The sequence below is a fragment of the Triturus cristatus genome, chromosome 1_2, assembly GCF_964204655.1.
Source record: "Triturus cristatus chromosome 1_2, aTriCri1.1, whole genome shotgun sequence".
NCBI lineage: Eukaryota > Metazoa > Chordata > Amphibia > Caudata > Salamandridae > Triturus > Triturus cristatus.
In genome coordinates, this window is record NC_140580.1 from 1001668471 (window position 1) to 1001691400 (window position 22930).

At 38.9% G+C, this 22930-nt stretch overlaps 1 protein-coding gene across 1 annotated transcript in view; it reads left to right on the top strand.

The window, feature by feature from the left end:
• The window catches only part of LOC146868574 (ficolin-1-like), a 405133-nt gene that overhangs the window by 297530 nt on the left and 84673 nt on the right, over nt 1-22930 (top strand). Inside the window, exon 8 of the mRNA XM_085611408.1 lies at nt 2690-2824. Within this exon, the coding sequence (XP_085467534.1) occupies nt 2690-2824 (135 nt within the window). The remainder of the gene's footprint in view (nt 1-2689; nt 2825-22930) is intronic.

The following is a 22930-nucleotide window of genomic DNA, read 5'->3' on the forward strand; positions in this document are numbered from 1 at the left end:
TACAGTTGATTTAGTGTTTTTACTGGTGCAGCGCTTTGTCCCCTGGTTCCCAGTCATTGATAGTAATAGCATTCAATCTTTTACCCTTGTTTCAGTGCTGTGGTAGACCTAGTGTTGGCCTCCCACTCTTCATTCCGTGTTCCTCCCTCACTAGAAAGGAAGTGCAAATGGCTTCTCCACTCCCATGGGCCGACGAGGGCTGCACAGCAATATCTTGGAGGTAACCACAGATGTCTTCAGAAGGCATCCTTCTTGTGGGTGGACAGCATCTGCAGCAGTTGGGCCCTTAGGTCGTAGGTGCATCTCCTCCTTCTGGATGGGTGAGCCTTGGGGGCCAATCACTCAGGCACTTCCCTGGAATGGTGCGTCTACTTATTCCTCTTCCAGGCGCAGGTCCAGGGTGAATAACTGGGTCACTGCAAGGGGCTTCTGGGAAGCACTGGCTGGATCTGGTTGAGCACATTTGGGGATAGCTCCACAGGCAGCCACACTATCAATTCAGCATACTTGCAAGTTCCTCGAGGTAGCAGCTTAATTTCTTGTTTCACAGTCCCCACAGTTGATGAGTGACAATGTTAGCCACAATCACAGTACTTTTGGCACATGTGGGATGAGTGCCATGGCTACACAGGTTTCTTCTCCCACCTCATTTACCACCACAAGTGGGCAAGTGCCAGGGCCACAATGGTGACTCACTCCAGGCACGTAAGCTAGTGCGACAGATCAGGTTGTTCACTTCATCATCAGCACCCATCACTCGAGTGTACACAGACAAGGGCCACAGCGACATGGCTGTGTTAACAGAGGGATTTGCTCTGGCACACATTGGAAGTGCCATAAATCCTCTGTGACCGGCTTCGAGTATGGAGTACATCAGCCATGCTCTTCAAGAGTAATGAGAACAATCCCATGGCACCAGAGTCAACTGCTCTTGTCTACACAGTAGTGAGCTTAAAAGTCTAGAAAGATTTGCTCTTTTCCCTTCTGACAGACCAGACTGTTCAGGCATTCCAAGACAGGGAAATTAGTTTTTCCCTCCCGATCAGACTCCAGGTGATATCCAATCACCTCTGTGAAGTTCGCTTTCAGGCAAATACAAGGTCTGATTCAGCAGTAGTTTTCTGGGTACTCTGTGAAGCACTTCCTCCGTGATCAGAGAAAAATAGGAACTTGAATAACAAGAAGGTCAATAGCTCCAACATTTACTCATGCATGGAAGACAGGTAATGGGTATTCTCTGTTTATCCTTGCAGAGCTATTTTAGGTCGGAGGTCCTTTTATTTGTTAATTTCACACTATCTTCTAGACTCAGCCTTTGTCTTGACTGATGCCCTTTACAGTAAGCTTGTCTCCAGGCTGGAGCACCAACAAAGGAGACATAAATAATTGTGAGCAGTCTGCACCTATCAAAAGCCACACATAACAGTCATCAGGAATCGGCACGGTCCTTAGAGAACCGTTTTGGATAAGATGTCCTTTCATGTGTTCATCTCACACTGCCTTCTAGACTCAACCTTACTGTGGAGAGCATCATTCAAAAAAAGGCTGACTCCAAGCTGGAGCACCCACAAAAGAGACACAAACAATTGTGAGCAGTCTGCATCTGACTGTCAACAGCCACACCTAACAATGATCAGGAAGAGAAACAAAATACTGCCTTCCTTTTAAAGGACACTCCACACTCTGACAACAGAAACTGCAGTAACATCCTTGACTTCAACCATACACCAAATGGCATTCTTCAGTAAGACTAATCAGCAGCCCTCTGCATGAAACGGCCTAATCAAATTTCTACGGGGAAGGCTGTCTCTTCCTGTCTCTCCCCATGTCAGTGCCTAGGTCCCCAGCCTCCAGTCTGAGGAATATCAGCTATACATTTCCCACTTGTGCACATGAGCAGGGCATGGATTTCATAAACTGATTTAACAGGCCTGTGCCACTCAGGCAATTATTCGGTCTGCACCAAGCTTACCACACAAAACATACCGATATCCATACACTTGGTATCTCAGTCATAGGATACAGGTGTATTGGTAGCAGCAAATCTTTACACGCCTGGGCAGTAGGCCTCCACGGTATGATTTCTAAAAACCATGGGATGCTGCGAACATGCATAAATCCATGACAGTGACTGTAGTCCTCTGCCACGAGGAAGAGAACACTTGGTGCACCCCTTAATGTCCAGGACAAGGCTAGGACCATACAATTTATCAATGACCAGCCTAGGTCCTCATATATGCATTTGATCAGGAGTGCGGCAGGGGCCAAAGGCCAAACACTAGGATACCAGATATTCACAGTTTGGCACTGGGCATGGTAAATGCACACCTTGCACTTGTATTCTCAGTGTGTAATCAGAGAAAACAAGCCAATCCTGTTTGAGGTATTCATAAACCTCACCACTGAAATTCATTTTGCTAAATATTAAGAAAGAAACTCGAAGGTAACAAAAACAAGGTCTTCAGAGTTGGCCCAAAACCAAGAACAAGAAAGTGTTAGTCTACTTTGGCTGGCTTGATTAACTGTAGGTTTATGGAAGAACTATTTGTACATAAAATCTTATCAGGGACCTAATCTACTGTTTTTTTTACCTTACAATAGAAAATTCGTTCATTTTGAGAGATGAACGAGGTTGAGGTGTGAGTCTATTGAGATTTATTTACTGAATATTCTTCTTGTGTTTTAACAGGGAATAATGAGCTCCGCATTGATCTTCGTGATTTTGAAAAAAACCATCATTTTGCTACATACAGCTCCTTCAAAATCGGCAATGAGACTGAAAAGTATAAACTAATATATGGGACCTTTACCGCAGGCAATGCAGGTAAGCAGTTCTGTAATCAATTGCTGGCAAATTTGATTTAAAAAAATCGAACAACTCTGAAAACCACCTTGTTCTCCCAACTAATCTCTAACAACCAAATGTACATTAAGGGAAGAACAGTGGTCTAATTGCTGAGCTGCCAAACTTTGAACCTGTGTACCTGGCCTCTAATGCATAGATTACTTACAGGTGATGTCAGGTGATGTCATCACTCTGAGTCAAGACTGCCCTGTTCCAAACATCACTAAATGAGGCCTCCAAAGACACCTTCTTCTCCCACAAACTCCTGTAGAAAAAACACGTTTATCCTCTCCCCAATGAGATATATATATATATATATATATATATATATACATATATATATATATATATATATACATCAGGTCTACAAGATATAATCTAACGGAAGCAGTTCCAGCTCCTGCCCTGAGTGAATAAACCGGATGGTTCAGTCTGCTGAGTGTGCGCTTTCAATAGCTTGCGGGCAATATTGGTGAAAAAAAAATATATATACATATTCAGTGAAAAAAGCATAGGTTTCACAGACGTTATAGTTAGCTGGACATTTCACTCGTAAAAAAACAATGAAATTCCCCCGTTATAGTTAGTTAAGCTAACTATAACTCGCGCACCCGCAATCCACTGCTGATGACGTCACATATAACATCACTCATGACATGGTCACTGACATCACTCATGACATCACTGATGACATCTCAAATGACATCACTGATGACATCACTGATGACATCATCCAGTGAATGTGTGGTTTTCTGAAAATTAAATAGGTTTTATATATGTATATCTCAAGGTCGATGGAAGAATAAATGGGTATATAAGTGTCTAAATGGATGATTTTTTTGGGAAAAATTTATTGTGTAACTGATAGATAAAGTGTATCATAGTGAATACATGGCTTAGTGAGTAATGTTTAAATATGTAAATATCTGTATCAGTCTCTCACTTTGTGTATAAGTGGCTGCATGGGTTGGTGAGTAGGTACATGGGTGTCTATATAGGTTATTAGTTGGTTTTTTGAGTATCAGTCTGAGTGTCTGCATGGTTCGGTGGGGGGTATTACGTAGTGCATAGGTGCATGAATGATTGACTCACTGTATGTGTTGAAGACAGCATGTGTGCAGGACTGTATGGGTGGATGAGTATGTGTAAAGGTGTGTTAGTGAGTGAATGACTTTCTCAAGAGTGTCTTTATGAGTAACTACTTATGTTTTAAACTAGTATATGTGACTATTGGTGTATGTAAGTGAGTATATGTGAGAGTGAGAGTTTGAAATTGTTCCTGTATGAATAAGTATATGTTTCTATAAGTGATTGTTTAAAAGACTAAGTATGTGTAAGTTTCCGTAGAAGTAAGTGTGGTGGTGTGTGTATAAGTGTATATGCAAGTAAATGTATGTTTGATTCTTTATTAGCATGAGTGACTATGTGTGTGAGTAACTCTATGGATGAGTGGCATTGTGTAACAGGAAGTATAGGTGTATAAGTACATATGAGTGAGTACATGTATGAGTGACTGTATAGGACTGTTGGTGAATGAGCGGATGTGTATGTGGATCTTAGAATTACTGAAGAGGTTGTTGTAACTGGTATTGGTATTTCCAATATTTTGTTAATTTTTAGTCTCTATTTTTGAATGTGTTTATCAATTGTTATATTAGGGTGAGAGGAGGACTGCCACTCTATCACAAGGATGATGTCATCAGTGATGTCATCAGTGTTGTCATTTGAGATGTCATCAGTGATGTCATGAGTGATGTCAGTGACCATGTCATGAGTGATGTTATATGTGACTTCATCAGCAGTGGATTGCAGGTGCGCGAGTTATAGTTAGCTTAACTAACTATAACGGGGGAATTTCATTGGTTTTTTACGAGTGAAATGTCCAGCTAACTATAACGTCTGTGAAACCTATGGTTTTTTCACTGAATTTGCAAGGTTTTTTAAATGCTAATTCCTAACTATAACGTGTGTGAAACCCATGGTTTTTTCAGTGAATTTGTATGGTTTTTTAAATGCTAATTCTTATATTTAAAGTGTGTGAAACATTTCTTTTTTTTTATCTTTGCAAGGTTTTTTACATCTTTTTTTTTTACTTTTTTTTCCCTTTAAACACTATGGTAAAATTTAATGCATTCTGCAATATATAAATTTACGCCTTTTTTTTAAAAAAACAGGTAAGATATAGTAGTATAACATAGTGAATTTTTTTACAAATTATTTTTTTTTTAACATTTTTTTTACCGTGCGCGTACGGTAAGCTTACCGTAAGCGCACGTTTTGCTTTATGTACGTAATATTTCTACTCTGTTTGCGTATGGTTACGCAATTTGCGTAGACGTCCGTACTGCGTACGCGACGCGTAAGCGCATACTTTACACGCGTACACGCACGCGCACGTTACGCAGAAGTGTTCGAGCGTGCCTGTTATGCGCATGCGCGCGTGCGCGTGTGTTTTGTACGCTCATGCGTACTTTTACCGTAAGCGCTCCGTAAGCGTAACGTACGCGCACGGTTGGTCATGTGATCAAGAAACAACACTTTTGATTGGTTTAAACTACTTTCAGTTCTAGAACCTTCGTACACCACACCCATTCCCCTCATTACTGCTTGTGACCCCTTAGGAGAAGGAGCTGAATTGTCTTTGTGATACGATGGCAGAACAGCAGTCCTCTTCTGAGAGTGAGCCTGGTAGCAGCATCATCAGAGAGAGAAGGAGGAAACAAAAGACTTCTTTTGTATGGGAATATTTTACCTATCCAGAGGGGCAGAAAAAGGTAAATGCTCCTTTAGTCACCTGCTCACTTTGTGAGCGTGTCTTATCTAGAGGGAATCCAAGGAAGAAGTATTCCTTTGGAAATCACTCTATGGTTAGACACATTAAGGATAAACATCCCAGGACTTATGCTCGACATACTGGAGAAACATCTCCAGTAAGTCACCCGAGCACACCTGCAGAAGCTCAGCCGAGTACATCTTCGGCAGCTCAGCTGAGCCCTTCCTCTGCGGTGGGAGCATCACCCTTTTCTGCTCCTCTGGATATAAACCCTCGTTTTGGGAGGGTTACAATGAGGTGCACAAGATGTCATGGCCTTATTGTTCATGCGGAGACCAGTGTTTCCCTCATAAACAATAGGATAGACCAGCACATCTGTGGTCCTTGTTAGTATTCCCATTCTTTCTTTCCTCTTTCCCTTTATGAACACAACGGTTCTTTTAAGAGCCAACCTTACCTCTTAACTTTTTTTAAAATTCTTTAAATGACTTTTTTTTTTTTTTTTACCGTACGATTACGGTACGCGCATTTTTTTTTTTTTTTTTACAAAAACAAAAACATTTTAAACACCCTACAAGGTCCTTGAGGGACTACTACAGATATGAGAAAAGCATAGAGAAGAGTAGTGAAAAAAAGTGAGCATTAAAGTAAATGTGTGATAATTCCAGAAATTTCACACTTACCTGACAATGAAAATAACTTAATTAAAAATAAGTGATTTATTTAACTTTATATAAAGAAGTTTATTTTTCATATTTTTCCTTTCTCAATCTGTAAAAAAATAAAAAAGGTATTAATATTTAACAATACATTTTAGAATACAGTGCACATATTTTCATATTTCAAAAAACATTTTTTTGCCCTTTTTTTGCTGTTTTCAGAATATATTGCATTTCACTGTAAATCGTAAAAGCGATTGCATTCATCACTTAACAGCGGGCAAAAAAAAAAACAATCTGAAAGATTGTTTAAAAAAAGCCCAGAATCTCTTCTCACTAAAACATACCGTAATAGAAATGTAACATTTGCAATAAAAATCTCACCTAAGAACAATAACTAATTCCAGTAAATATCGTCTGAAAATTGTGTTGCATAAGCATAATCACCAAAATAATTTGTGTCAAAGAAATCCACAATGCAAATTATTACCTTTCCTTTAGGCCAAATTGTAATTTTTAAAATATTTTTTGATGACATTTCCAATGGTAATCCAATTAAATTGTAATAATGTTTTGTACAGATGTTGCAATTTCTGTCTAAAATTTTGGTTTCAGAAAAATTAAATAGGAATTTGCTAAATCAAAAGGCAAACGTTGCTTGAAAACCAATTGAGAATCATTGCACAATGTCCAGCCTTTTTCACATTTAAGAAAAACTGTGTAATGACCAGAAGTTACAATAGGTCCATCATGGAAAATTATTGCAACTGTGACAAAAGTTTTTCCAGAAATTGATAATTGCTGTCCTGTAAATTTCTTTATTAAGGTGTCCAATTTTGTTCCATCAGCTCTACAACGTTGCATCATTAAAATACATACTGTCCATATTTCTTTAAAAATAACGTTGAAAACATGTCTGATTTACATTTAGAACATTCCATGTTGTGATTGGCATCTTTAACTAATTTACTAAAAGTCACTGATTTAGTCTCTGGCAATGTTAAATAGATAAACCTTTCTGAATCAACATTAGAGCTGCATGTGTAGAAACAGTTTTCACAACTATGTTCCCATTTATAACAGAGACCAAACACATTTTCAATTTCTATCCCTTCATCTTCAAGTACCAAAAGGATATACATCAAGAATTCCTGTGCATCTTGCTGGACATTTTGAGAAAACTGTGTTCGTCCTGAACAAACATCTAATAGATTTCTAATTTCAGTCGCACTTTCTATTTTAGCTTTATCTCATAAAGAAGACTTAGCACAGAACAGAATCTTTTTTCATGATTTTCTATTATCTGCTCTTGCAAACTTTCAAGATAAAATACAACATTCAGCACTACATTTGCGTAGCAGTTGACACCAGAGCTATTTTCAAAATGGCAACCAACAACCTCTTCAACATTGTCCTTTTTCTTTTTGCTTTCAATCACATGACTCTCTTTTTATTTTCTCTTCTGTACATCCTCATTACAGATATTCTCAATTCTCCTTTTCCGACAAACAACACGTTTCTCCAACACAGGATACTGACCTAAATGAGGAGCATAGGTTCTTCTTAATCTATTATACTCCTTAACACAATTTGCATCAGCACTAACTTTTGAGTCATCAAAGTCTATCATGAATAAACCAGATGTTTTCACTCGTGTCAAAGCAACATATGCCATACCTTCTTTGAACACAGTAGATCCAATGTTTACAAATGCACTATCAACAGTTAATCCTTGACACTTGTGAATAGTTACAGCATATGCTAGAGAAAATGGAAACTGCTTCCTATGTACATATAAGTCTTTCACAAGCAAAAAACGGACTGAACAACGGCCAATGTCTTTTACCTCTTCAATCTGATCAAATTTTATTTTTATAAACTCAATTCCTTCTTTTTTCTGGTAGTTAACAAAACCCACAACTTTACCCATAGCTCCATTTACTAAACCTTTTTCAACATCCAAATTTCTCCTTAAAAATACTCGACAGTTCATGCAAAGATATAGATTTTTTTCTAATCCAGCTGTTTTCGAAATGTTCTTCTCTAGAGAATCCAATTTATTTTTCAGTTCGCCTGTTAATGTAATAGTAATTCTTTCATGTTGGATTTTGTCCACTGCTTCCATTTTCTTAATCTCTTCCTTTTCCAATTTCAAAAGTTCCTCATTAAATATTGAGCATTCACGTAGTGTTGGCATTAAGCAGATCACAGTATTTTTTTCTGCAATGTTCTTGTATATTTTCTCTGCAAATATTTCTTCACTTGGAAATAAATTATGTAGCAACGGAAATGGAAATGGAAGTATATTTATAGAGCGCGAATTGCTGCCCAGAGGCGTCCAAGCGCTAATAGATACTGGAGAGGAACCTAATAAGGTGGCTGAGAGGGACTAGTAGGGAAGGTTAAAAAGGAAAGTTTTTAACTCCTTACGGAATGACGAATGGTTGGAGTTGGCTCTGAGATGCAGAGGGAGAGCATTCCAGGACTTAGCGGCATTATATGTGAACGTCCTGCCGCCTGACCTGGTCTTTTTTATTCTAGGAGGTGTCGCCAGGAAAGTTGGCTAGAACGGAGGTTTCTGGTAGGTATGTAATGGGTGACTAGGTCACGGGTGATCAAGGGGCCTGTGTCCCAAAAGGAATGGTGAGCAATGCACATGGCTTTAAAACGAATTCTTTGACGAACTGGCAGCCAGTGCAGTTTAACCAACCCGGCCCTCACAGATTGACTGCGAGGGAGTTCGAGTAGTAGTCTGGCCGCGCAGTTCTGCACTATCTGAAGTCTGCATAGGGTGTAGTCTGGTGCGCCGAGGTATAACACATTGTTAAAATCCAAGTGGGACTGTATCAGACCCTGTGTGACTACCTGCTTGGCTTCCATAGGGAGGAGAGGGAAGATTTTCCTCAGCATTTTGAGGAGGCCGAAGCAGGATGCCGAGAGCTTAGTGGCTTGAGTCTTAAATGAAAGGGAACTGTCCAACCAAACCCCAAGGCTTTTGATGTTATCTTTAGGTTCTGGGGGGGGGGGCTAGGACGGATGGCCAAAGGGAATTGAAGAGGAGGGGGTCGGAAGGGCCCAGGAGCATCAGTTCCGTCTTGTCCCCATTCAGTTTTAGCGACGATGAGGACATCCAGTTTTTTACTTCTATTAGGCAGTCTCTGAGTCCGCTTGACGTGGGAGGGTTGGCTCCCTGTGCCAGTGAGACCACTAGCTGTGTGTCGTCCGCGTAGGAGATGATCTTAATCCCAAAAGGGCGGACGACGTCGGCCAGTGGCCTCATATAGATGTTGAAAAGGGCAGGACTTAGAGAGGAGCCCTGAGGGACTCCGCACCCCAGAGGTCTGCTGGTGGAGACGGCCTCGCCGTCAAAGACTCGGAAGGATCTGTCCTCCAGGAAAGATTTAAACCAGCGCCAGGCTTTGTTCTTGATTCCGACGCTGGACAGACGATGCAGCAGGGTGTCATGGCTGACCGTATCGAAGGCTGCGCTGAGGTCAAGGAGGATCACTGCCACTGCAACCGACTCTGTAATGCTTTTCTGCCAACTTCTGTGAGTAGTCCAATTCTGATATCTTTCAGAATACTTCCATATTCTTCATCATTTGCTTGCCTCATATTGGTAGTGAGTTCTTTGTACTCAAAGAATGACCAAATATTCGCATTACCAATGCTTCCTAATGACTTCTTCGTGTCCTCATGTGTCACAGTATTAAACACTGGTTGTCCTTTAACTGGAGTGAGCTGCAGTAGATCCCCAAACACTATAACATGTTTTCCACCAAATAACACGTCATAGTCTCTTTTTAGAATTTGCTGCATTCTTAAATGCACAAAGGCAAGCATTAAGTTTGATACCATGCTTACCTCATCAATAATGAGAACTTGCATCTTCTTCAACACTCTTGAAACTTCGAAACATGCTTCGCCAGTTAGCTTGTGATATTCTATTTTGTTCTCATGCTCCACTGGTAACATTAGCAAGCGATGGAGAGTAATTCCTTTAATATTATATGCTGCTAACCCAGTTGGAGCAGTAACAACACAAGATAAAGTTGAATCAGTTTTTTGCTGTAGGTAGCTTCTGATGACTTTAATTAAGAAACTTTTCCCAGTTCCAGCTTGTCCACTCACATACAACCTAATTGGTTCAAATGATGTGCATGTGCACTCTTTATTTTCATGCAGTAATCCGTGATCAATTTTTTTTCTGACTTGTTCATAAATTTGTCGTTGTTCTTCATTCAGTTGTTGTTCCAAATCTGGTAAGTCTATTAAATCTTCCTGAGCTTGATTCATAGCCGTTTCCACTTCAGTCATGGCTATTGCAGCTTCATTTTCTAAGATTGGCTGTCCTAGTGGATCTTGACTGAGCGTTCCAGAACTTTGGCTGTCTTGAGAACTGTCTCTAGCTACTTCAGCTGCAATTGTAGCTTCCTGTTCAATTTCTTCGTTTAACATTTGGACATAATTCCTGAAAATACTGCATTCAATGGTATCTTTACATGCATTAAATGAATCCTCATAGCTTTGAAATTCTCCAAGTAGTTCGTCCTCTGAACGCCATGGTTTAAACAGCTATAAAAGTGCCAAGTAGTAAAATTCCTTTTTGTCAGTAGTGTCACAACTCAGCTTCCTGTGATTAATCAAACTTCCTTTTGTTTGCTTCACTAAACATCCTTCCTCACCAATGACTTTATATTTTCCATTGTTGATGTCTTCTGTGGCTTTCCGTGAAAAAATGTAGTTCTGCAGCACTTCATAGAGACACATGTTCTCAAGATGATGACTTCTTTTTGGGTAATATGTGTCCAACATGTTTGTTTTCAAAATATCTGTACTTTCTGGGTCGTTCTCGGCCAAATATTTAATTTCTCCAACAGATTTCAGTACCCGATTTCGCATTCCTGCAAGGCCTAAACTGACCCAAATTATTCTTCTTGATTTCGAGTACAGACTTGCAGATGATAACCTATCTGAACATTCGTAGGAATCAATTTCTCGATGTGATAACATCTTTAAACTGAAACTGTACAGCTTCTTACTGACAGTCTTCTCGTGAGAAATCTCTTCCCACATTTCCTTCAATTCTGTTTTCTCAGATTTAGTGATGTAAGATGTGACATACCGAGCAACAGCAATAGAATTGTCTGCCACATACTGAATATCCATGTTAGCATTCCACGTGGATAAAATGACTGGGTTGTAGTCTTTTATATATTTTGACTCTTCTTTTCTTCTTAGGTTGTACGTATTTTTGGGAGATTTTCTTGTAATAGTATGTCGCACAGCTGACATAAAACTGTTGACTCTTCCTTTTGAAAGAACAGGTCTAGGAAATCCAAATCGACATTTTGTGTAGAATTTATCTTTGGTCTTGTACTTCCGTCGACAGTATTTTCCACACCGATGACTTTGGAAACGTAAAACTTGCTCTTTTAACTTTTTCTCTTCTGTGCTTTTAGGTATAGCACAAGTTGCATATTCTTCAATGAAAGATAACACTGCTTCATCAGCATCTGTTCCAAATTTTGGTGCATCCTTGATCCACAACAGCATATGAATGTGAGGAGCACCTCTTGCTTGGTACTCTTTTCTCCAAAAGAAATCCACAACTTCTCCAAGTGGTGGATTTTTTTTATTGCAGATGAAGGACATCATAGCCTCAAATCTATGATTGAAATATCTGCAAACATTAACCGGATCCAATGAGCACAGTTCTCCTGCTGTCTTGTATTCGATGTTTTTAATGTTTGAATTTGCCTCTCGTAGAAAATCCAGTAAATCATCCCAAGCGTACTCGGCACAGTTTAGGGTTAGGAACCATGTTGGAGTTCCTAAATTCCGTAACATACATTTCAATTCTCCATGGCGTCGGTACCAATATTCATTCGTCCCACGCTGACAAGCCATTAGATTGATCAATTGTGATTCCAAATGATCATCTCGCTGCTGCACTTTGTTCATAAAATCCTTAGCAGACACATTATGTAGATGTGTTCCACTTTTTAAAATGTGGTTTACTGCATAAGATAGTGCAGACAAGTCACTTTCAAATAACAGATGGAACAAATAAGGAATACTTTGACGAAATCTGGGATCTTCTGCATATAATCTTGTAGTCCGATACTCAGAAGCAGGAATCTGGACTGGACGTTCATCGTATCGTCCACCTTCTCCTGTAGGAAACAGCTGGGGAAAACAACGAGCTTCCAAGCTCTCCTCCCATACACTCACAGGAGTTCCTTGTGCTTTTTTCATTTGAAACAGATCAATGGTGTTTGCCATTACTTCTTTTGAATGAAGAGGATGTATGCTGAAATGTTCATAAATTTCTTCTTCTTTTGACTTGTCAACTTTTTCAATTGGCCCAGTTGGTGTTTCTGTGTCTCCTAGTACATCTTCTTCATCTTCATCTATATAAATTGATTCATACCATTTATTATTTTTTTCAAATACAAATTTGCTCCTTGTACTTTTCGTACATCTACCAGCTCCTGCCAAATTTTCTTACTCTTTGTAGGTACACCATTAACCAGAATAACTAATGGTTCAGTTTCCAAAGTATCTGTATCAATAGTTTCCATATTTTTTTTCAAATCCAACGGCAAATAGACAACTCTTCCTTTTAAACCTCTCTGTAAATCTGAAGGAGGTAATTTGCCTGTTTTTGGCTCCATACGTACTATGGTCTGGAACGGATGAACACATTGAATGAGTATAGACTCATACGTATTTAAATCAGAAAGTTCAGCAGGAACTTCAACCAATTCTAAATTATTATGTACAGCTCTAGCTGGCATTTTATTTTCTTCTAACTTGTTGGATGATCTTCACCCAAATCAAAACAATTTTCAAGAAATATATATGTTGCAAAATCCTTCCACTTATAATTATCTTCTTCTTCACTTTTTTTGTAGAGATCAACATTCCTTGTTTGGATTTTATAATGGCTTCTCCGGCAACAAATACAAGAAATATTTGGTCTTTCATTAGAGATGATAGCAAATTTTGTTATTTGATCTTCAAATTTCTTATTTACGGAGGGTTCTACATTCTCTTCCACATTTTCCTCAATAACTGTGTCATTCCCTGCACTTTCTTGTTCCGGACCAAAGTAACTTAACTGAATTTCATCAGTAACCTTCTCAACATCTGATACAGATCCACGGAACAGAGCCTTATTCAACTCATTTAACTTTAGTGCTGGACTTTTAGCAAAATACAATCTTCTCACAAATTTTCTAATTTCAGTATGATGAACTGCCAGCATCCTAAAATGGTGAAAAACACTTTGACACACTTTCCTAGATAAACAAGCCAGAGAATGTCCTTGCAAACCAGTATTCTCTCTCACTCTGCATGGATCTAGTCCTTGAAGCACCTTAATCTTCTGTTTAACACTCTTTTTACTATATTCTCTTAAAAACTCACGTAATTTATCAATAGATTCCTGTCGCAAAGTACAAATACTACTACAATTCCAAGTATACACTGGGGCTTTAGGACGTCTCCCCATAACCTCATCCGCAATCACTTCTTCCTCATTTCTTGGAACCATTTTCTCCTTTTCCATTATACAACCATCTTTTACTTCATATGCTCGTCCACTGGTGTCAACTGCATGCAGCAAACTATTACTTTGAAGATAACTCTCTTCATTAAAAAATGGTTCAGTACTTGAACTATGCATCCATTCTCCTAAAAACACTTTACAAAAGTTATTTCTTTTTACTACTCTTTTCGTTTTGCTTTGTGACTTCATTACATTAACTATTTTTTCTAATGTACGCATCCTGTTCAAAATTAAAATGAATAGTTTTCTTTTTAAATCTAAAGCCTTAGCTACAATGGCTTCAATATCTTTTTTTCTCTTGTAAAATTTAGCTCTTTTCTTATAGTTTTTCACATCCTTTAGCAAATTGGACATCACTCTTCTCTGAAACATTTTCCTACGGATCTCTTTAAATGCTGATTTTCTTTTCAAGTTAATTTTTATAGCTTCTGCTTGTACATTAGCATTTAGTAAATTCTCACTATTCTCCTGTTGTTTTCTACTAGAAACAGTTTTTCCAATGGGGGCATTTTTTAAATTTTTCCTTTATTTGAATATATTTTTAAAGAATTCCTTTGTCTGCTTCCCAGAAGACTTTTTCTTTTTCCCAACATGAGCATCTTCAACTAACTTGGGTCCTCCAGTTGTCTTCAAATATACATTTTTTTTCAGTTTTTTTCGCTGTCTTGATTTTATAGGCATCTTATATTTCCTTCACTGCTCTGCAGCAATACCTAAAAGAAACTAAAAAAAAATACCTTTTTGTAATTTTAATATATTACTATATTTGTTATGATCTTTTATTTTCTTATAACACTATCTACCCCTTTCCTACAAGTGAAAAACACAAGAAAACCAACACGAATTTAATCTCTAAGAACAATTCCTGTGTGCACACAGACTCTTGGTGTGATTGTAGGCAGAACACGATATTTCATTTGCAAATCAAAAGCACACTTATTTTGTTTTTTTTGCAACTGTTAATTACTCTAACAGTCTGACACATTTTCTTTATAGTTTAGAGAGGCAGAAAAGAGCACATGTCCAATCAGCTTTTTTAGAGCATGTACATGTGTAACCTGGCTGACTGACTACACTCCAGCAAAGATAATGATCCTTGGTGATGTTCAATGCATTAACGTTCCTCACTCCTACCTAAAACACCACACAGTGCTGATTAGTAAGCATGAGTGTACAGGAAAAACAGCTACCTCTCTGCTAAGAGTGTGGTTCTGAAGACTGTCTACTGTCAGGTGCAAGAGAGACTTGAATGGACCCTTACATAACTGCATAAACACTGTAAACATGTATGAAAGACTACATGTGTGGTAAGGGTTAATATGAGTTTTTAGCATGTAGCAACTACATGACCCATTGCAAGAGTGGAAGAAAAATCTACCATGTTGATTCCAAATATGTTAGCATTTGCCTCTTATTTGAGATACTATTTTGGGCTGAATGCTAACCACCACATTTCCAGAAATCAAGCTTCCCCTTTCACACGAAATACATCTCTGACAGCAATTCCTCTGTGCTCACAGACTCATGCTGTGATTTTACGCAGAAAATGAAATTTGCTTGCCAATTTCAAAGCACACTTACTACTGTTTTTTCCTGCAAGTGTTAAGTACTCTAACAGTCGCATACATTTTCATTACAGTTTTCAGAAACAGAAAAGAGCACATGTGCAAACAGCTTTTTGAGACCATGAACATGTGTGACCTTGGTGACTGACTACACTCCAGCAAAAGAAATCAGCCTTAGTGATGTTGAATGTATTAGCGTTACTCACTGCTACCTGAAACACCACTCACTTGTGAATACTAAGCATGATTCTACAGGATAAACTGCTGGGTGTGTGCTAACAGTCTGCTTATGCAGACTGTGTATTTTCAGTTGCAAGAGACATATGCATGGTTACTTCCAAAAAGAACCAGAGAGACACGAAATACATCTCTGACAGCAATTCCTCTGTGCTCACAGACTCATGCTGTGATTTTAGGCAGAAAATGAAATTTGCTTGCCAATTTCAAAGCACACTTACTACAGTTTTTTTCTGCAAGTGTTAAGTACTCTAACAGTCTCATACATTTTCATTACAGTTTTCAGATACTGATAACAGCACATGTGCAAACAGCTTTTTGACACCATGAACATGTATGACCTTGGTGACTGACTACACTCCTGCAAAAGAAATCAGCCTCAGTGATGTTGAATGTATTAGCGTTACTCACTGCTACCTGAAACACCACTCACTTGTGAATACTAAGCATGATTCTACAGGATAAACTGCTGGGTGTGTGCTAACAGTCTGCTTATGCAGACTGTGTATTTTCAGTTGCAAGAGACATATGCATGGTTACTTCCAAAAAGAACCAGAGAGACACGAAATACATCTCTGACAGCAATTCCTCTGTGCTCCCAGACTCATGCTGTGATTTTATGCAGAAAATGAAATTTGCTTGCCAATTTCAAAGCACACTTACTACTGTTTTCTGTGATTTTAGGCAGAAAATAAAATTTGCTTGCCAATTTCAAAGCACACTTACTACTGTTTTTTCCTCCAAGTGTTAAGTACTCTAACAGTCGCATACATTTTCATTACAGTTTTCAGATACAGAAAAGAGCACATGTGCAAACAGCTTTTTGAGACCATGAACATGTGTGACCTTGGTGACTGACTACACTCCAGCAAAAGAAATCAGCCTTAGTGATGTTAAATGTATTAGCGTTACTCACTGCTACCTGAAACACCACTCACTTGTGAATACTAAGCATGATTCTACAGGATAAACTGCTGGGTGTGTGCTAACAGTCTGCTTATGCAGAATGTGTATTTTCAGTTGCAAGAGACATATGCATGGTTACTTCCAAAAAGAACCAGAGAGACACGAAATACATCTCTGACAGCAATTCCTCTGTGCTCCCAGACTCATGCTGTGATTTTACGCAGAAAATGAAATTTGCTTGCCAATTTCAAAGCACACTTACTACTGTTTTCTGTGATTTTAGGCAGAAAATGAAATTTGCTTGCGAATTTCAAAGCACACTTACTACTGTTTTTTCCTCCAAGTGTTAAGTACTCTAACAGTCGCATACATTTTCATTACAGTTTTCAGATACAGAAAAGAGCACATGTGCAAACAGCTTTTTGAGACCATGAACATGTGTGACCTTGGTGACTGACTACACTCCAGCAAAAGAAATCAGCCTTAGTGATGTTGAATGTATTAGCGTTACTCACTACTACCTGAAACACCACTCACTTGTGAATACTAAGCATGATTCTACAGGATAAACTGCTGGGTGTGTGCTAACAGTCTGCTTATGCAGACTGTGTATTTTCAGTTGCAAGACACATATGCATGGTTACTTCCAAAAAGAACCAGAGAGACACGAAATACATCTATGACAGCAATTCCTCAGTGCTCACAGACTCATGCTGTGATTTTACGCAGAAAATGAAATTTGCTTGCCAATTTCAAAGCACACTTACTACTGTTTTCTGTGATTTTAGGCAGAAAATGAAATTTGCTTGCCAATTTCAAAGCACACTTACTACTGTTTTTTCCTCCAAGTGTTAAGTACTCTAACAGTTGCATACATTTTCATTACAGTTTTCAGATACAGAAAAGAGCACATGTGCAAACAGCTTTTTGAGACCATGAACATGTGTGACCTTGGTGACTGACTACACTCCAGCAAAAGAAATCAGCCTCAGTGATGTTGAATGTATTAGCGTTACTCACTACTACCTGAAACACCACTCACTTGTGAATACTAAGCATGATTCTACAGGATAAACTGCTGGGTGTGTGCTAACAGTCTGCTTATGCAGACTGTGTATTTTCAGTTGCAAGACACATATGCATGGTTACGTCCAAAAAGAACCAGAGAGACACGAAATACATCTCTGACAGCAATTCCTCTGTGCTCACAGACTCATGCTGTGATTTTACGCAGAATATGAAATTTGCTTGCCAATTTCAAAGCACACTTACTACTGTTTTCTGTGATTTTAGGCAGAAAATGAAATTTGCATGCCAATTTCAAAGCACACTTACTACTGTTTTTTCCTCCAAGTGTTAAGTACTCTAACAGTCGCATACATTTTCATTACAGTTTTCAGATACAGAAAAGAGCACATGTGCAAACAGCTTTTTGAGACCATGAACATGTGTGACCTTGGTGACTGACTACACTCCAGCAAAAGAAATCAGCCTTAGTGATGTTGAATGTATTAGCGTTACTCACTGCTACCTGAAACACCACTCACTTTTGAATACTAAGCATGATTCTACAGGATAAACTGCTGGGTGTGTGCTAACAGTCTGCTTATGCAGACTGTGTTTTTTCAGTTGCAAGACACATATGCATGGTTACTTCCAATAAGAACCAGAGAGACACGAAATACATCTCTGACAGGAATTCCTCTGTGCTCACAGACTCATGCTGTGATTTTACGCAGAAAATGAAATTTGCTTGCCAATTTCAAAGCACACTTACTACTGTTTTCTGTGATTTTAGGCAGAAAATGAAATTTGCATGCCAATTTCAAAGCACACTTACTACTGTTTTTTCCTCCAAGTGTTAAGTACTCTAACAGTCGCATACATTTTCATTACAGTTTTCAGATACAGAAAAGAGCACATGTGCAAACAGCTTTTTGAGACCATGAATATGTGTGACCTTGGTGACTGACTACACTCCAGCAAAAGAAATCAGCCTTAGTGATGTTGAATGTATTAGCGTTACTCACTACTACCTGAAACACCACTCACTTGTGAATACTAAGCATGATTCTACAGGATAAACTGCTGGGTGTGTGCTAACAGTCTGCTTATGCAGACTGTGTATTTTCAGTTGCAAGACACATATGCATGGTTACTTCCAAAAAGAACCAGAGAGACACGAAATACATCTCTGACAGCAATTCCTCAGTGCTCACAGACTCATGCTGTGATTTTACGCAGAAAATGAAATTTGCTTGCCAATTTCAAAGCACACTTACTACTGTTTTCTGTGATTTTAGGCAGAAAATGAAATTTGCTTGCCAATTTCAAAGCACACTTACTACTGTTTTTTCCTCCAAGTGTTAAGTACTCTAACAGTCGCATACATTTTCATTACAGTTTTCAGATACAGAAAAGAGCACATGTGCAAACAGCTTTTTGAGACCATGAACATGTGTGACCTTTGTGACTGACTACACTCCAGCAAAAGAAATCAGCCTTAGTGATGTTGAATGTATTAGCGTTACTCACTGCTACCTGAAACACCACTCACTTTTGAATACTAAGCATGATTCTACAGGATAAACTGCTGGGTGTGTGCTAACAGTCTGCTTATGCAGACTGTGTATTCTCAGTTGCAAGAGACATATGCATGGTTACTTCCAGAGAGACACAAAATACATCTCTGACAGCAATTCCTCTGTGCTCCCAGACTCATGCTGTGATTTTACGCAGAAAATGAAATTTGCTTGCCAATTTCAAAGCACACTTACTACTGTTTTCTGTGATTTTAGGCAGAAAATGAAATTTGCTTGGCAATTTCAAAGCACACTTACTACTGTTTTTTCCTGCAAGTGTTAAGTACTCTAATAGTCACATACATTTTCATTACAGTTTTCAGATACAGAAAAGAGCACATGTGCAAACAGCTTTTTGAGACCATGAACATGTGTGACCTTGGTGACTGACTACACTCCAGCAAAAGAAATCAGCCTTAGTGATGTTGAATGTATTAGCGTTACTCACTGCTACCTGAAACACCACTCACTTGTGAATACTAAGCATGATTCTACAGGATAAACTGCTGGGTGTGTGCTAACAGTCTGCTTATGCAGACTGTGTATTCTCAGTTGCAAGAGACATATACATGGTTACTTCCAAAAAGAACCAGAGAGACACAAAATACATCTCTGACAGCAATTCCTCTGAGCTCACAGACTCATGCAAAAATCACCACATACATCCCCTCTCAAACTCATAACTCACCTTTAAAATTAGTTAGTTGAGAAAGAAATGTGGCACTCAAACAGCAGACTATTAGAGTCAGAATATCAGAGCTGTACACCTCTCTCCTCTGAGCAGAACCAATTAATGGCAATGTTTCCCTCTCTTTTTTCACACATATACATGTTAATTACAAATCTCAGTGCTTCCCACTTTTTGTCAAATGAAATCATACATTTCTATTGGTTGAAAACTTCAACCCTTTTCCAAATGTACCCTTCCCCCAACTTGGCTTCTGCCTGCTACCATAGCAACAGCTCATGGAACACTGCTGTGAGGAGAGAGGTCAGAAGTTCACCACACAATGTTTCAAATCGAAAGACCAAGAGTGCTTCACCTGTCCAACCTAACAGCAAATCCAAACTATTCTTCTGTGGGAACACAATTTTCTGAACCAATACAAAACATGCTTCTAAAAATGTACACATACAGCCTACTTTTTACTGTAAAAAGATTTGAATCAGCCAATTAGTTCTTTTTATTTAAAAAAAATATGTATGCCTCCATTTTCAAACTGTCTTTCATTTCATATTGCCATTCTACTGAAAGACACCTTCTGAGTGCATCCAGATCTCCTTGAAAGATGTTCACAGTGTGGATTGTAGGTCACAGCAATGTCTTCTGGAGTGAAAAGTATGCAGAAAACAGAGGTATGGTGAGAGACCTTGCTTTGCCAAATGTAGACATTAAATGGATTGGTCAGAGAGGGTTAAAGTGGCACCAATTATTGCCTTTGGTGAAAACCTTTCAACATCTCCCACAGCCTAACCCTATTATTGTGCACTGTGGTGGAAATGACCTAGGCACTTTAACTGGTGTAGGTCTGGAAATGCTTATTAAGGACACCTTTGTGCAATTGATGTCGCTTTTTCCTCAATCTGCCTTTGTATATTCTAACATATGCCAAAGGCAAAAGTGGAACTGGTCCAACCAATTTTGTCCGCAGATTGACAAAGCAAGAAAGCACGTCAACAAATCTGTTTCTGCTTTCCTCAGAGACTATGGTATGGGTTCTATATACCACAACAACTTGCGTTACAACATGCAAGACATTTATAGAGGAGACGGTGTACATTTCAATGATGAAGGGAACAGAGTCTTCCTCTTGAACTTTAGACTCTGCATCGGTACTTACTTGTAGGTACCAAAAAACACTCAATGAACACAACGGCTCTTTTTAGAGCCCCCTAATATTTTAACACTTAAATCAGTTTTTTTCTTCTTTTTTTTTTATTTTCTACCGTACGCGTACGGTAAGCTTACCGTACGCGCACCCCGCGATTTAAAAAAAAAAAAAAATTAAATGTATTTTTCATACTTTTATGGCCTTCTTGGACCCCCTGACAAACGCTAGGGGGTCTGCAACTCTCTTCGTTGCCCCCTTTCCATGTTCTCCTCCTTTGTTTATCAGTGTGAGACACACAAAATGGAGGCCGACACTTCCTGATTTCGACCGATTCGAATGTTTACAGTCATGTAACCACCAATCAGAATTAACCTCGCGCATGGCAGTGTGCGCGTACGGTAAGCTTACGGTACGCGCTCGGAGCGCGCCTATAGCTATATATATTGATTTAAATGCTATTTTCTCAGCAAATACTGAACACATTTACACCAGACCTACAAAAGGCACATCCCTGACATGAGGACTACCTCTCGGCCAAATTTCAAGTAATTCTGTTCAGCCGTTCGGGCTGTAGCTTGGACTAAAGGTCCTATGGAAAAATGCATGGGGAATAACGTTTTGGGACCCCCCCTTTTTCTCAGCCCCCGCTTGACGAATCCCCCCGAGACTTTCAGGGTAGGAGCGGAGCAGAGCGCCCCACCTATTTTGAAAATTTCGCCAGGATTCGTCAATCTGCGCCAAAGTTATTCAAAATAGAATGTTGCGGATTTCCTATGGAAACACGGTCCTAACTATAACTACCTACTGGCGACCGCCAGTAGGTAATATATATATATATATATATATATATATATATATATATATATATATTCACTTAAAAAACCATAGGTTTTACACATGTTATAGTTAGCTGGACATTTCACTCGTGAAAAACTATTGACATTCCCCCGTTATAGTTAGTGCAGGCAACTATAACTCACGCGACCGCAATCCTCTGCTGATGACGTCAGATATTACATCACTGTATTTAGACATTTATTTACCCATGTCTTCTTCCATTAATCTTTATCTATACATATATTACAAATATTTATTTTTCAGAAAGACACATATGTCATCAGTGATGTAATATCTGATGTCATCAGCAGAGGATTGCGGTTGCGTGAGTTATAGTTGCCTGCACTAACTATAACGGGGGAATTTCAATGGTTTTTCACGAGTGAAATGTCCAGCTAACTATAACATGTGTGAAACCTATGGTTTTTTAAGTGAATTTGCAAGGTTTTTTAAATGCCAATTCCTAACTATAACGTGTGTGAAACCTATGTTTTTTTCAGTGAATTTGTACGGTTTTTTAAATGCTAAGTTATGGGTTTTTTTTTGGTTTTTTTTTTAAGGTTTTTCACCGTGCACGTGCGGTGCGCTTCGCGCACCGCGTGCCCACGTTACGCAGTTCACGGAATTTTTCCATTTCTACCGTACGCGCATGCTACGCGTACTCCGCCATTTTTCGCAAAAAAATTAAAGGAAATTTTGGCCCTTGGGAGTCCTTCTGGGACCCCCTGACAAAGGCTAGGGGGTCAGGAACTGTCCACCATGCCCCCGAGACTTTCAGGGAAGGAGCGGAGCGGAGCGCCCCACCTATTTTGAAAATTTCGCGAGGATTCGTCAATCGGCGCCAAAGTTATTCCAAATAGAATGTTGCGGATTTCCTATGAAAACACGGTCCTAACTATAACTATCTACTGGTGACCGCCAGTAGATAATATATATATATATATATATATATATATATATATATTCAGTGAAAAAACCATAGGTTTCACACATGTTATAGTTAGCTGGAAATTTTACTGATAAAAAACCAATGAAATTCCCCCGTTATAGTTAGTGCAGGCAACTATAACTCACGCGACCGCAATCCTCTGCTGATGACATATGTGTCTTTATGACAAAAA